General features: G+C 51.4%; 3 protein-coding genes across 3 annotated transcripts; 2 read left to right on the top strand and 1 right to left on the bottom strand.

Moving 5' to 3' along the window:
• Positions 1-1,367: 1,367 nt before the first annotated feature.
• Positions 1,368-3,050, top strand: HER10_EVM0004031 (major facilitator superfamily transporter; the record flags this gene model as incomplete). The annotated part of the gene is made up of 2 exons (XM_035473690.1): positions 1,368-1,670; positions 1,738-3,050. Exons 1-2 carry the CDS (start codon positions 1,475-1,477, stop codon positions 3,048-3,050), a joined length of 1,509 nt encoding a protein of 502 aa, XP_035326134.1. The 5' UTR covers positions 1,368-1,474.
• Positions 3,051-6,460: 3,410 nt separating this feature from the next.
• HER10_EVM0000040 (uncharacterized protein) lies at positions 6,461-6,858 on the top strand (the record flags this gene model as incomplete). The annotated part of the gene is made up of 2 exons (XM_035469837.1): positions 6,461-6,601; positions 6,670-6,858. 2 exons carry the CDS (start codon positions 6,461-6,463, stop codon positions 6,856-6,858), a joined length of 330 nt encoding a protein of 109 aa, XP_035326002.1.
• A 2,957-nt stretch (positions 6,859-9,815) lies between these two features.
• On the bottom strand, positions 9,816-12,688 carry HER10_EVM0009097 (major facilitator superfamily transporter). Its single transcript, XM_035478596.1, has 5 exons — positions 12,246-12,688; positions 11,635-12,115; positions 11,141-11,573; positions 10,845-11,086; positions 9,816-10,780 (listed from the first exon to the last, which is right to left on the bottom strand). Exons 1-5 carry the CDS (start codon positions 12,420-12,422, stop codon positions 10,527-10,529), a joined length of 1,587 nt encoding a protein of 528 aa, XP_035326284.1. The 5' UTR covers positions 12,423-12,688; the 3' UTR covers positions 9,816-10,526.
• Between the last annotated feature and the right edge of the window lie 3,348 nt (positions 12,689-16,036).

The following is a 16,036-nucleotide window of genomic DNA, read 5'->3' on the forward strand; positions in this document are numbered from 1 at the left end:
CCACGTTTTGTGTTGTCAGAGGAAATGGCACTGAAACGTCATCCTCAGGAATGCAGTCAAGATTTGCGACCACGTGAGCTGTTGGTTGCTTGGTTTCTTCCTCTTCCACCCTGGTGTCTTGCCTGGGCGTCGAAGTCTTGACAGCATCTGGGCAGCAGACCTCGGAAAAGGCAGGAGATTTCGAACATTTCGAAACGGGCTCGCTCACGTCACTATCGTTTAAACTCCGCAAGACTCCGCGCCCCGTCGTTGGTCGAACGCAACCCTTGCCGGCCATGCATCCCGGAACAGGAGTAGAGCGCCGACAATCTTGACCGTAACAAGACAGGTCGTGCTCAGTCGGTGAGGACTCCATTGGACGATTCCATTCGGACCTTTCCCCACGCTGCCCACTTTGTATTTCTCCTCCTCCCCCAATCCCCGTCCCACCACGCGCGGAGAAAGATGCTTGACACGCTTGAGTCTTTTCCAACGCCAGCCAGACGCAAGGCGATGGATCTCAACCGGCACTTGTCGCGAATTGGCGGCCAGCTAGCGGGACCATCCGGTAGAAAACTCGGTCCTACCTTGAATCAAAGACATTTGACCCCCAAACTCGCGCGACTTTTGGTCTTCTCCCACTTTCAACCAAAGCCAAGAGCCAAGATCAGAAAACTGTGGGATTCCCCTTGGGGTGAAGCTGGGGACTGGAGTATGGTCAAGGAAAAAGTTGGGGGAGCGCTATTATCTCAAAGATTCCACTTCGGGGCCCTCCAGAACTCCAGCTGACCGTCAAATCCCGGGCCATTGGGGGCAATGGGGCAATTGAAAGCTGGTTCGACGGGTTTGTTCCCCCCGGGATGCAAGGTGACGTTCCCCGCGGACGGAGGCGAGAACGAGCTCCGTGTAACGCGCGCGCGCTCTCTCTCTCTCTCTCTCTATTCGAGGCTTTGAAGTTGTCAATCTCAATCACTCCAAGAGTCCAAGTCACTCGCTCCGCCGTTAACCCCGACCTGAACTTCCCCACGGATGGTCTTATCCCTCCCCACGTCATCCTGGTGCGGCCGAAGAAGCTCCATGTCCAATGCAGCAGCTATCGCGTTCGTTCCAAGCAGCCGCATGCCGCGACGCTGGGTCGAGAATCTGGACTGCAACCAGACCGAACTGGGGGACTGGGGACTCGTACCAGATCCCGGCCCATTTTCCGAAATTCTTACCTCTCACGCGCGTATACTATTGCTGTGATGGGTGAAGCTGGTTTCACCCCACATAAAAATGTTGTTGAGGGGCGCTGGTTAAGTGTTTCCCCGCGACGATCGGGACTTGCCCGAAGCCTGCCACCGCTTTATAACTAATAGCTTTCCCATCGTCCTCCTTCCCGAGTCAATCTCGAGTCAATCCAGAAGACCTCTTGATTCCTTCTTCCGTCTCCCATCCTCTTTCCTCGACACACTCTCTCCTAGTTGTGTAGAGATCCGACAGGACAGTCGCAAAGATGGACTCGACACAGAACGACAAGATCACCCAAGGCGCCGACTTCAAGGGCGCCGATGTCGATAATGTCGAGAACAACTACACCGACCCCAACGCGCCCCGGGCTATGAGCCCTGAGCGTCGCGCGGCAGTCGAGAAGAGCATGAAGCGCAAGCTTGACATGCGATGCTCTCTGTTCGTGCTCATCTACATCATGAGTATGTTTTCACTCACGAAGATGTTATCTCACTTGATCGCGGACTTGTAACCTAACGTGGCATCCAGACTACCTCGACAGAAACAACATCGCCGCCGCCCGTCTCCGCGGTCTGCAAGATGACCTGCAGCTGGACAACAACGAATACGCCACCTGCCTGAGTATTCTGTACGTCGGCTACATTCTCATGCAGATCCCTTCCAACATGGTCATCAACAAGATCTCCCGCCCGTCCTGGTACATCGCCGCCGCCATGTTGATTTGGGGCATGATCTCAACTCTCTCCGGCGTCACCACAAACTTTGGAGGCATGGTCGCCACCCGTTTCTGCCTGGGCTTCATCGAGGCCGCCTTCCTGCCCGGTGCCCTCATGATCCTGTCAAAGTGGTACACGCGCCGCGAGCTCACCACCCGCAACGCCATCCTCTTCTGCGGTAACCTCATCTCCAACGCCTTCTCCGCCCTCATCGGCGCCGGTGTCCTTTCCAATATGCAGGGCGTCCTCGGCCACGCTGCCTGGCGCTGGCTCTTCTGGATCGAGGGTGCCGTCACGATGGGTGTCGCCATCTCCGCCGCCTTCATCCTTCCCGACTTGCCCACTAACTCCCGCGGCTTCACCGAGGAGGAGCTCTACGTCGCGCAGTTGCGCATGACTGAGGATGTCGGTGAGGCTGACGCCGACTCGGACGACATGGGCCCTCTCGACGGACTCATCATGGCCGTCAAGGACGTCAAGATCTACATCATGATGCTGACCTTCACCGCCTACGTCGTCGGTCTCTCCTTCAACGCCTTCTTCCCTACCCTCACCCAGACCCTGGGCTTCGGCTACGTCCCCACCCTGCTCATGAGCTCCCCTCCCTGGGCCTTCTCCTGCCTTATCTCCCTCATCAACGCCTGGCACGCCGATCGCACTCAGGAGCGCTTCTGGCACATTGTCGGCCCCATCTGCGTTGGTCTCATCGGTTTCGTCATCTCCATGTCGACCCTCAATGTCGCCGCGCGCTACGTCGCTCTCTTCCTTCAGGCCAGCTCGTACGCCGGCTTCATCGTCTTCTACTCCTGGATTTCCTCCTCATTCCCGCGGCCCCCTGCCAAGCGTGCCGTTGCCATCGCCATGATCAACGCCTTCTCCCAGCTTGGTAACGTCGCCGGATCGTACGTCTGGAACCTCAAGGAGAACGGCTTCCGCAAGAGCTACGGTATCGTCACTGCCATGTTCGGTATCACTATTGTCGGTTGCTACATCTTCAAGGTCATTCTTGACAAGCTGAACAAGGAGCTTGAGCAGAGCGAGGCAGCTGATACCGCCAACAACACCAGCGCGGAGGAGGCTGAGGCTTCGCACAGGCTGGGCAAGGGTTTCAGATACCTTGTTTAAGCGCTGCGAGTTATTATGTGAAGTTGAAACCATGCGGTTTGATACCCCAAAGAGCGTATTGTACATTAAAACCACAATCTTGCCATGCCTTTCGAGGCTCGTGTCGATCACGGGAGGTGGCAAGACTTATGTCGATAGAATGGATTAATGCCATAATGAATTGAAACGCATCAAGCGAATCAAGTAAATTTACCACTAAACACACAAACCATCTTGTCCGCTATTGTGAGCCTATCCTAGTGTATGAGTGAAGTCCGCACTACTGGATTGAGTATTCCAGCCACGGGGCACCCCGCAAGACTCAAGCTGCAAAAGGGGGGCAGAATTGGAGTAGTTCCCCAAATCGCAGGAAGAAGAATCTGCAGAAGTAAGTGGAGAAGAGAAAAGTTCAACTCTGCCAAGTATCGTAGGCCAACTTCCTCCGTGTCAGCATTAACGCCGACCATGTTTTACTTCCGACAATATAAACACCAATCTCGCGATTCCCACTCCTCACCCGGCCAATCCCCGCGTTTTCCAAGATCCCGCACTTTTTCCTGACTAGAATACGGATACCTGGGGGAAGATTCCGGAGTCGGCCTTCACTCGGCCCTCCACGCCCTCCACACCGCCCCGCGTCTTGGATTCGGACTGTGACCGAGCACGAAAACCGAACGGTTGCCTCGAAGCAAGGATTTTACTCCATGAACTAAAGTGATGGATCTTTCGCGCCCCGCCATCTCCTCTTCTCCAAATTCCCACTCTTGTGGTCCCACTTGGGTTTGCAGTTCGGGTGAGGATCCTTGGTTAACCGCGGGACTCGGGAGGCTGGGGCCTTGTCGAACTTCCGCCCACACCACGACCCCAGAATGGAGTTCTCATAGCCGGACAGGCACGTTTGAGCGAGAGGCTTCACGTCAGCAAAGCTCTCAGCAGGCACGGCACGTCGACTAAATTGGTTCTGAAATACTCATTTGTGGTCATTTCGTGTTTCCTTTGAAATTGCCCAAAGATATTTGCTGCCGCTGCTGAATTTTCCTCAACAGAATCTCATTCCGGAATGAAGCCAAAAAACAAACTTGAGATATGAGATAAGATGACTCAGAATATATCGCCAATGCGAACAAAGCACAATTGTGAGATCAGGGTTCGACGGGGGGGGGTGTTATAAGTTTCTACTCACCAGTGCATAGACTTGAATCTACTTCAGGAACTCCTAGAGCCGCTCCTCACATTCTACTATCTTGACGTTATACGTACTGGCAATGTCTAAAGCTAAGCTTTTTGACACTTCAAGGGGCAGTGAACCGACTCCAAGGCACCGGGATGACAGCCAAGCCACACGAATGCACCTTGAATTGTTCCATTCGATCTACGTTGTTTCAAACTCGGGATGTCGTCGAGAGGTACAGGGCCATGACTTGCATGCTGCATGACCATCCCGCCGGCATTGGCTGACGTAGATCACCGAACAAAGGTCCCCTGAAGTGATAGCGGACGGAAACTAGGATGTTTTACCCCTCTTTGCTACATGAGCGGGAGTATCCGTCGACAGTCTTGATAGATGATCGATCCTGCGGCTCGCCTTCCTTCTTAAACCCGGAAGCCACATGGTGCGGTTCATATGCAGACAGGCATGATGTGATGTTGACTGGTGCGCGTCTTGGCTGATTCAGCCTTACGTCTTGGCTAACACTGGCTTATTGGCCAGCTTATTTGGCCAAACATGGTATTGTTTCTGTCGAGAGGGTTTGTCTTGGTTGTCCGATAGCAGTTCACCTCAACTCACTGACCATACGCGACTGAAAGATAGAGTTCAACAGGGCTTACAAGTATTCAAGCAGTTAATCCAAAAAGGCAATTTTTCCTTCGATTTGAACGAGGAGTACCGTCTCCATGTTGCAAAGCATATCAAGTCACCTTCGTAAGTTATACAAAACTATTAGCCTCCTCGTGCATTCACATTTGCGAAAACCTTTTTGATACGTGATTAATCTAACTGCTAGGCCAAGTGCAAGGTGCAGTCCTCAAGGAATGAGAAATCTTGGTCAATCATGCACTAAGGAGATTGTGACCGATGCGGGATCAGAATTTAGCCGGTCTTATGATTTAAAAGGCATATGTTCATCCTCGGTCTAGAATAACCCGAAGGCTTATCCGCTCTCTTACTTCTCAACTGGGGCTCGACGTTCGTAAGACCAGGGGTTCACCCCACTTCACGATGGCATCTAGGTTCAGTTGCCTGCCAGTGATACTATGGCGGGATACCTGTCTTTGAGTACGTAGCGGTCTTTTGTATCTTTCCTGGCAATATGCCCTAATGCATCGTAGCTGTACGGCATCCCACAGAGCCCTGCAAATTATCTGCAATAGGTGTCCCGCTAAATCGTTCATTTTACAACGCGTTGTGGATCTGAAATGAGCAGACTTTTACTCTAAAACGGTACGAGGCGCAGTAATGGAAGATTGTGGGATCACGATTGTACGTGTGTACTTATTTCTCTCACTCTTTCTTATAGGCTGATCATCAAAAGCCGTCACACCTCCTCGTTGCATACACAGGCATTTCCAAAGCCCAAGGTCTGCCATCTCTTCCTTATGTCGATTGCCGAACATATCAGGACGGTGGCTCAGGGCCTCAGCGACGAGCTTTCGGCTGATGTGCGCGTCGCCCGAACTTTTGATCGCCGACGGGGGTTATCGGCAGCGAGCGTGCATGATGCTTCTGAGCCCTACCAGCTTGCATACGGCGACACTTTCGCCGTCGTCTTACCAAACTAGGTTTATCAATCGGCAGTCATGTTCTCATAACATCTACTCAGCTCGGTATTATCACTAGCTCGAAGGTGTTTAGTCATGGTTCATCACAAGATGCAGACGCCTCTTCTTCATGGAGCTGCGTCGGTCCATCAGTGAAGCCTTTGGTGGCAGACTATTAGTGGTAGCAATTGTAAGTCCGGACATTATACCCCTTCAGTCATCTATGGCAGGTTTTCCCAGCGTCAAGTACGTGCCTACTCGTGCTCTTCCTATTCTATATGCCTAGACCGGGGAGACATGTCTGATGGTCCCCGACAAACACACCGTCCATGCTCATACAACGGCCAATCGGCCGTAATTCTGAACTTCACTTCACTTCCAACGGCAATACATCACTGCACCGTTGATAAGTGATGGGCTGCAACAGAGTAGTTCGGATGACGCACGCTGTGACCCGAAGCAAGACTTCATCGTACGCACTCGAGGCTTGAGCGCGTCGCTATATAACTTCAAGTCCCACCAGATCACTGGATATGTATTTAGAGAGGACTCACATTACTGCAAATAGTCAATTTCATAGAATTGCTCCAGATACATGTACTGTTCATCATCGGAACAGTAACTTAACGTCTTGCTACCATCGGCTCACCTCGAATTCCCCACCTAGAGAGATGAAGACGCTCTCACCTCTGCTTATTGTTGCGACAATAATCACCCATGCATCTACTGCGCCAACAGCCGATGCCAAAAATTTGGTGTCAGAAGCAAGTCTCGGGGCGGAATATCACACATCCTGGGTAGAAGATCCGACCGTAAGGAACCCGCCCTCTGACTCAAGATTACACGAACTTGGACGTTGCAATTGGCTAACACAGGATAGCAACCATGGCTCCGAAAAAGAGCGAGAGGACAAGGGGACCCTTGTAATCCTGGCAGAGGAGATTGTGTGACAGGCCTTGGGTGTTACGGATGCGGGGGACACTCGCCAGTGTGCCAGCGTGGGCCTGGGTCAAATTTGTGTTGTCATCGAGATAGCCAGGCTTCCGTGGCTATATGCGATAGAACGTAACAATAAGGTGGTGGCCGAGTGTTCCGACAGGTATGGTTTGCGATCTGTTCACGTCTGTAATTGCGTCTCATATCGATGGACATAGGTAGTCCACGAGTGTAGGAACAAGAAATCCAGATATCCTGCATGTATGCACATAATTTTGGTCATTATCAGGGTTTCTTCGTGAGGTATGCCGGGCTTTCATTCTGCCAATGTCCTTGCCTGTCGAGAAGGGTCGCATTGATGCCATTCTTAGCCATACCTACACCGATATTCTTAATGATGATGAACACTCTCTTCAATTTCTTTCTCAAGCATATATACACCGAATCCACCTTGTCTCAATCACTTCATGGCCTCACAGCTCCCAAACTCTCTCTTCTACACCCAATGACAGCAGCATGTCCATCAAGACCATTGACTGGTGACGTTCATTGAGACCACCCCGAACCGTAATACGTTGGCAACCAGTGAGGCGTTCTTTGGAGCATGATGCATGCATTTGCCCATCTCCTTTATTTTGGGGGACGTCTGGGCTTTCCATTGGGCTGCCGATTGGGCCTCCGGTTATTGTTGTTATTGTTGGGACGGCGGGGTGGCTTGCCACGGGCCTCGATGGTATCGTCGAGTCCCTGTGATACCGAAGTCAGTCGGTGCTCCAATATAGTATGTGCCGTGCTTCAGAGCTTACAGCGACGGCGTCAAAGTCAGGTTGTTCCTGTGGTTAACCTAGTCAGCTGAGAGCACCAATAAAAGGCTTGAGCTGGGTACATGTAAGGTCAGGGAGAACTCACAAGACCCTCGTTCCTCTAGTTGCCCAGATCCATTAGCATCCAACTTTGTTTCAACTCGTAGATTCCATCAACTTACCTCGGATAAGTCTTGAACATCAGCTCCCATCTGCACGTTGGGAGCCGCCAGCGCAGCGGTGGCATAGAATGCGACACCAAGGGTGACGATGATTTTGAGGGAAGGGACGAGCATGTTGAATATTGCTAATCAAGTCTTGTTCGATGTCCTGAAAGTTGTATTTGTATGAGCTTCCTTTAGTACCGACCTTTGGATTTGAGAGTGGCTATCCATCTAATATTTATACACATCGACTGCGTTGATCTTTACACTACACAGGAGTTAGAGTATGTTGCTTTTAACACCGTCCCATGCACGTGAATGTTCAACGCTCGTGGCCGATCACCAACGAAGCCTCATACTTCGGTCAGAACGACATAGACTTTCACCTACAAGTTTCAACAAGAAGTCTCCAAGGCCAAGACTGCATGGCGATGGAGATGTAAGAGAGGGGTTCGGCGTGGGACCAATATGCGACCCCCCGGGAACGAGTCACGGCATCCCCATCAACAGAATGTGCTAAAAGCACCGCCAACCCATGCGTACATGTAGGAACTATACGCGAACTTGGAGATCTTAGTGTCAAGATTTCATATGCGACGAAGTCTGTTCTGGTGATGCTGCTTGCGGCACACCTGAGAGGCTAAGAATAGTCCCGCGGGCCTCCCACCCATCCCATCTTTGACGAAACATCTGCCTTGATCGAGACAGGTGGCAGGGGTTTCTTCTCAGAGCCTCGGCAAAAGTCGACTTGTCTTGGTAGTTGGGGACCTTTGAGCCCCGTGTTCCGTTTCGTTCGGCACGATGGCACGGGTCATGATCGCCGCTGTCGAGAACTGCTCTTATGTAGATCAATATGAATTTCGCCAAATGATACTTTATAACACTAAGTGCCTTAGAGTCTTCTCAGATTCCCCTCAAATTGGCCTGTTGACTCAACTGTCACAAAATAAGTTCTCCTTTGAAGGCTAACACTTTTAACCCCTCATTTGCCTTGACTTCCCGCTTCTTACATAGAACCAAAACTTGTTTGGACTCTATCCCGCCTTTCCCGCAAAGAGCCTCTTTTGACCCAAACTCAACGGTCTGCCCACCCTGTGACAGCTCATGCTCAAAATGGAAAGTTTACATTGTTTGACAAGAAGTGTTTTGTTTGTCAGATTTTATTCAGACGAGCCTCGGCTCCAGAGGCCATTGTCTTTGCCGATCGAAAGTCCTAAAATGCTTGGCCTTCTGGACGACACGAGCAAATTGACGCGGCATCGCAGGCAAACAATCCGTGAAACGAATCACCTGGAGGGGAAATACAGAATCTAATACCGCCAAGAGCGTCTGGACTGATGGTGGATAATGAGGCTGACATTAAATCCTGGTTAGAGTTGACGAGAACGATCACGTTGAGAGGGGGCACTGGAGGGGCTGTAAACATTTCATAAATGCATTGTAAGGCTGATGTGGCTGCAGCATGAACCGCGCGCGGGGAGCTAAGGCCAAGTCTGGCGCCGAGCTTCGATCTCCCGGCCCACCAGACCGTCTAAAACTGCTTCCGACGGCTGGAGTTTCTGGTCTGGATTAGGAAGTTGGATGAGCCCCCGGAGCGATCTGCTCAAGGTTTGGACGACTAGCTGGAGTGCCAAGAAGGACATAGGCGGTATATGGTGGTAAGTAAAGGACGCTGCCCGCCAGCCGCCATCGCTCTCCCGCTAGCAGCCGATGAACACGTGCAAGTTGAGCAGGATGATGCGTGACTGGTTTCGAGGCTCCAATCCGATCTGAAAGTAAACTTAAGAAGGAGACATTTCGAGACGAGGCCAGGCCCAATGAGATCGGCAGAATTAGCCCCCTACGGAAAGTTATGGCCAGTAGCCCCGCAAATCCATTGACTTGCCATATTTTCAATGTCTGAGTAATAAGCAAGCGGTACCAGTAAAGTTCTATGATCACATTAAGAATGGTGACGATGAAATGGGGTTGGCGGCTACTATCGTGAGCAGTTGCCTATGGAGCCGTAATCTTGAAATCTTATCTACGGTTCCTGCGATCGGCATGTCTAACATGGCATGAGGACGTATACTTCTTTCATGTTCCTGTAGATTCACCTGCTTTCATAAAAGATTCGAGATTAGCCGATCTTTAATCCTGCACGTATCTTGCCCCTCTTCCTGCGACACCTAGAGCCCCGAGCTCTGCGGAAGGCCGAGCCGAAGGTGTGTTATTCCAAGGTGAACGGTGGCGAGCATCAGTCACCTCTCGCAAGGCACTGAGATGATTCTTTGTCATTTGTTACTCATAGATGTTAAGGCTAAACATTTGATTATCTGTCGTTGGCGCAACTCCATCTGCAGGCATAAATCTATGGTTGTCAACCACCGAAGTACCTTACCAACTGAGGTACACGTAGGCAAAGTAGAGATAGGAAATAGATGGACTTAATGGGGGGTATCTTGATTTGTAATGAAGCAATCGAACTTTCTGACATCTCGACTATCAATAACACGTCCAGCCGCACAATCGCGTTCTTCCACAAAACGAATCGTGCCTCTCGTGTGTACTGTTCGAGATTCTCTCTAGAATCGCAATATTGGGTGTTGAAACCGAGGAATCTGTCGAGACTAGATATCAAGTCCCTCAACCCCTCGATGCGGCGTTCTTTTGCAAGATGCGAATGGGGTACCAGAATGAAAGCAATCCTTTCTCTCTTCACTCCTCCCAGTATCGCTGTTACGAGAACATACCCAATAGACAGGTAAAGTCGAGGTCATTCGAATGTCTGGAGGCTATGTTTTTCTCGATGCGACACTGCCAGCCAGACGTGAAAATCAAATCTTCTAGCCAGTCTAGGAACTTCTCTTTCCATATGGCTCAAAGGGAAACAGGGCGGACACGCCGGCCATGACTCCGAATAGTGCCGCGCAGACGTACAAAGGAACCGACGTGGCGGTGTTGCCACTGCTCGCAACAAAAGCAGATACGATACCCATGAGACGGTTGAAGGCGACAGCGATACCGTTACCCGTGGCGCGATGGGCTGATGGGAAAACCTCGACGGTGTACGCGTAGAGTGTACCGTAGTAAATATTGATTGCACAGGCTAGATCCGAATGTTAGCTGAAAATGCTTTCAAGTTTGAGAAGGCTTGGAATTGAATTACTCACCAATCGCGCAACTGAGACCGATGTTCTGGTCAGCGGTCGACACTGCTGTGTAGCCGAAGAAGAAAGCCATTGAGAGCAAAGCGCCCATGGCCATAGTGTACTTGCGGCCGATGCGAGGAAGATTGGCAAGGTAACCAGCGATGATCGGACCGGGAATGCCAGAAATGTTGGTCAACGTGTAGTTCCGCCACGTTTCGAAGGGCGTCTCAGTGCTATCCGGCACTCTCGAGGCAAGATATGATCTATCACGCTCGGTCAATCTCTATCGTATTCTTGATGGTCTCGTCGAAACTTACGGCAGGAAGACGTAAAACAGGGGATAAGCCAAACCGATCAGCGTCCATGACAACCAAACCAATACAGTGCTAAGCGTCATTCTTTTGGTGTAAAAGAGACCCTTGACGTGAGCGCCCAACTCGCGAAGCACAAACTTGAAGTTGTTTCTGCTCTGGCCGGCGTTCTTGATCTGGCCGCACGCCGTCAACTTCTCCAGAGTGAGCGAGCACGGTCGGTTGTACTTTTGCGCCATCTTTTGATAGTTGCGCACTAGGTCTTCATCGCGGCCGACGCTGAGGAGGTACTTTGGCGTCTCCTGCAGGCGCATGACGGTCACTCGCGCAACGGACGCGACGAAGACGAAGGCTCCCGAGGTGAAGGAGACGTAGCGCCAGCCGGGGTTGTTGGACCAGTTGCAGTCCATACCCTCAGTGCAGTTCCATCGCTCCTGAGCTGGGAAGCAGTCAGCATCTTATTGATCAGTTGCAAAGCCGGAAAACCCATCGCATCTTACTCAAGAATCCCCAAGCAATGAAGCCCACCAAAGCCTGTCCGAAACCCCACCACAAGGCGAGCGCCGTAACCGTCCACTGCTTATTACTCGGCAGGAATTCGAGAAAGACCGTCGGATCGAGCACCAGGTTACCGCCAGCTCCAAACGCAGATAGCGCAGTGAAGAAGCCCCACGATTCGATATTCGGACTCGCACCCGAGACGATTGTCGCAAGAGACGTGATGAGCAGCGTGACGTTGAACGCGATCCTCCGCCCAATGATATCCGCGCCGAAGCCCCAGAAAATCGCTCCGATGAGCAGGCCTACGTAGAGCGAGACGGTTCCCGCGTTCGAGTAGGTGGAAGGCTTGCCGAGTTCGAGCATCGCGCCGGCGTTGGTGACGGACTGGACCAGGGCGATGAGCGAGTCGACGGCGTAGCCGAAGCCGTTGAGGACGAAGAGCTTCCAGTGGAAGTTTGTCCAGCCAATTTCATCGTTTGCCTGGGTTGGTTAGTTTCTGTAGTTAAGCGGTTGGCAGCATGGAGAGCTGTGTTGGCGGCGGACGTGTCTGGGTGAGAGACTCGTGAGCCCAGACTCTGGAAGCTTCTTTGCTTTTGTGGTTGGTTCATACGTCATTAACGAGGTGCATTTTCATTGCGAGCACGGGGTCCTCGCCCTCATTTTCCAGAATGTCCTTTGCCGAGCTAACGGAAGTGTCTTCGATATCAGAGGCCGGCGCCCCGGAGTCGACCGTCTTCTTCTGCGTCGCCGGATCGAACATCTTTGCGTCCGGTTCGTGATGCATCATGAAGTTGGATGCTCGGTGGTTGAGAGGGAGAGGGATGAGGCGAGGACGGGGAGAAGCGGAGCGACCGAATGAGAGACGGAACTGGGCGTAACGAAAGCAGGAAAATGAGAAAGAAAAAAAGGCAAAATTCAGACGAGTTTAAAAAGGTCCAAGTTGTCTTCACTGCGGGGTGATTTTGTGAGAGAGGAACGAGCCTCAACCAATGTTACACGGCCGAGTGAAATTGGCGCAGGGCGAGAGTGTTCCACTATTGTACTTTTGAGATCATGTCGTTGAAGCTATCCTGTTCGTCGTCTGCCGGCCCGCTTCCTATCTTATTCGCTTGGCCCATCTCATAGCGCGATTAAGCTGCATGCTGGAAATGGCATGGTTCTCTTGCGGTTACCATGCTCAAACGCGGCGTGTATTTCCCCGAGTACAGCAGAAAGCAAGACACCAACACACCGAGAGCTCAGAAGACAGTGGAGACCGGGGCGAGCTATCTGATCCATCATAGGTCAGACGGCGTAAAGCCGGGGGCTTCTCCGCCTTCGAAGACGAACTTAACGAGGTTACGAGACTCTAGCAAACGATATGGACGATGTCTCATTGGACACAGCACTTGTCGAAGCATCGCTGACACCACTCTTGATGAAACGTTTCCGTTAGTGGTGCTTTGGCGGGAGAGCCATTCGCCAATGACGTGCACGAACATCACCCCACGTGCGAGGCGAAATTGGAGCTCCCGTCGAGGTTGGGAGCGGATCAGCGGGGAGGACACTTTGGCGAAGACACAGGCACACAGAAGAGCAACGCGTTGGCCGCCGCCCTCCGCGGCATCCTTGCGGGTCGGGATGAGCCTGTCTTCGATAAGAGAGAGGAGGCTCGCGGGCCGCCCAGGTACCGAGTGTAAACTGTCATCTTGGATGGTTAAGGTAGGTGAAAACATGTGACTTCTCCTGTTATTCCCGTACTTGAGGAGGGGAAATCAAATATCGGAGAAGATTAGTGAGCTCGAGCTCAAGATAGACCGTCTCCTTGCCCCCTCTCCGTTCCGTCCCCATAATTCCCTTCCTCCATCCTCGGCCGTTCTCCACCCGGTCCGTTCCGGGTTTCTCCGGGTTATTCCGGGGCTTATCGCCCGGAGGAGCGGTCCGCTTCCGTCATTATAGCATAAAAGTCGCCGGTGTAAGACGGATTAAGCCGGTAAATGGTTTTGCAAGTGATGCCCCTTGCTATTGATTTGCCTCGCATTGCTGTTCGGCAGTTGTTAACCTTTGCTGAGATAAAGAGATTGACGCAAGCCCGAGATAACAACCCATGTTCGAGATAGCTGTGGATGACAAGCTGAAGATATGCGTGATGGGATCGTGGTGTATGATGAAGTTGCTTATCTTGGTATGGCGAATGCTAGGCTGAGATACTTTTATCAACGTGGCCAGCCTCGGCCACTACACGAGTTCCCTGCCTTGGGTATAGCAAGCAGAAACTGTAGTGAGGATCCTGACAATAGGCGTCATTAGTGAATCGCCATCTGAGTCTTCTACTTCAACAGAGATCAATCCAACGATAGTGATATTTCAATAACTTTTCGAGCTATTGGAAGATTAAACCAGAGGTCAAATAGTACTTTGTCGGCATCCGAGGATATCTTCAACCCCGTGCATCGTGCACCTAACGTGATGAAAAGAGCCATTCCTGGAATCTGGAGTCCCAGTCGAAATCCATGTCATAGAGATAACGACTGCATTTTACGATCATGGGGGAGATGATGAACCAATTCATTCTTGCTAGCTGCTACATGCCAATAGGTACACGAATCAGAATTGTTTTGAACCCTGAGCCGACTCCCCATAGCGTTACTGATATATTTCCCTTAAGTGACACTTACGGCTACTTCACTTGGGGATCAAATTCGACTTCTAGCCATACTAATTCCGATGTTTCCATCGCTGATCGAGAATTACAACGCGTGGAGCGTATGCAAACTCACGTGGAAATGCAGAAGAGCTCTACCGATATAGGACCACGTTGCCGCAATGTTGACCAAATCAACTTACAACCTCTCTCGCGAAGCGGGTGTATGGGGAGCCTCAATGGGATATTTTCGAAAACGTCGAAGCAGACAAGTTTGAATATGCGTTGCCCGGCAACGCTCAGGGTTCATGTTCTTCCTGGGTCGTATCGAACATGCATGTGGAAAAAGCAAGTTTGTAGCGTGATTAACAAGTCGCTGGAGCTGTCGCGACTGGCAAGTAACATTAATTGCGTCATCGGACCAAAAATCTATTTTGCCTTGCGATAGAACTGGTACGGATTTTGATCGTTTTTACGGATGTGCCCAGAAGATCGCCGGACCGAGCATTCGGCACGCACTCCCATACGGATAAAGGACGTATTTGACACATCGCCATATACAATGCTTGGCCAGAAATCTTTGTAGTGGCAGTCGCGCTGGTGCCAGTGGACAATACATACCGACCAACGTGACGGCACACAGACACGGGATTGAAGGTACACAAAGGGACATTCCTAATTCCCGAGGCGGCGACTTGGCGATGCTGTAACCAAAAGGGTTCTTGGAACATGAGCAAGATCAATAGCAGAAGCTATCCCCTGGCATCCCGTACAGCAGAGTTTGAGACTTCAGAAGGCAAGTAGGGGTATGTCATGCGAATTCTAAAACCTTGCGTTCAAAACTTCAATTTTCTTCCAGGTGATCTGTTTGCTAGTCGCTATCCGTAGTAAACTCCCGTTCGCAAGTAAGGTTTGTGATACATGCGACTACGGGGTCCCGCTTTCTCACCGAGGTTGCTCCCCATCGCCAAAGTTTGGCCTATCCTTAGAGTGAAACCCTTGGGTCCTTCTTCGGAGCTAGATCCTATGGAAAGTATCGTGTTCTCGTCAAGTCTTCAGGCTTCAATTCCTTCACTATTAGGATTCACGACTTCCTTTTGCGGGGCCTTTGCGGGTTCAACCAAACTAAACCAGACACAAACGGCAGACAATTCCCGGTGGGCGCGACACTTGGCTGTCCACGGGTGTAGCCGGGGCTCGGAGGCGCAGGCAGGGGATTGGGGGCACAAAGAACGACCTTCGGGCGCTGTGATTCCCGAAAGTTGTGGCTGAGAACAAGACCTACTACGCTTCGATCTGACATTAGACTAGGTACCTCCAATGGAGATATGTGTATCCGTATTGCATGAAAAGGCTTCTGTGATTTTATCGACGGTTGCAATGAAGACGCGATGCCGAGAAGAGCCGTCCGGACGAGCAGGACCGAAAGAGCAGACACCTTGAGTAAGAGTAAGCACCTGCGCCGCTGCACGGCAGGCAACGAGTGTCGATCATTGAATGAGCCAGCCTACACGGGGGCCAGGGACTTTTTCAAAGGGGCCAAAAGGATGAACTCAGACATGATCAACCAATTTAGGCTCTATTCAACAGTCCGAAAAACGAGAGACAGAGCCTGCAGGGAAGATCACGACCGGCATGGACAGCATTGGGCAGCCTGCTGTCAGGCTGACACTGCGCTCACTGTGCTCACTGCACGTAATTTTGCGAAATGCAGATCATCCCGTCTCGCCCGTCCGTCCGTCTAGTCACGAGGGCATGAGACATCACTCGAATAGTGT

The sequence above is a fragment of the Colletotrichum scovillei genome (assembly GCF_011075155.1).
Source record: "Colletotrichum scovillei strain TJNH1 chromosome Unknown Contig00012, whole genome shotgun sequence".
NCBI classification, from domain to species: domain Eukaryota; kingdom Fungi; phylum Ascomycota; class Sordariomycetes; order Glomerellales; family Glomerellaceae; genus Colletotrichum; species Colletotrichum scovillei.

Coding starts and splice junctions, on each gene's coding strand:
- HER10_EVM0009097 (XM_035478596.1), bottom strand. CDS start 12,422: ATGATGCATCACGAACCGGACGCAAAGATGTTCGATCCGGCGACGCAG. Junction 12,116..12,245: donor AAATGCACCTCGTTAATGAC/GTATGAACCAAC, acceptor TAACCAACCCAG/GCAAACGATGAAATTGGCTG. Junction 10,781..10,844: donor CGGTCTCAGTTGCGCGATTG/GTGAGTAATTCA, acceptor ATTCGGATCTAG/CCTGTGCAATCAATATTTAC.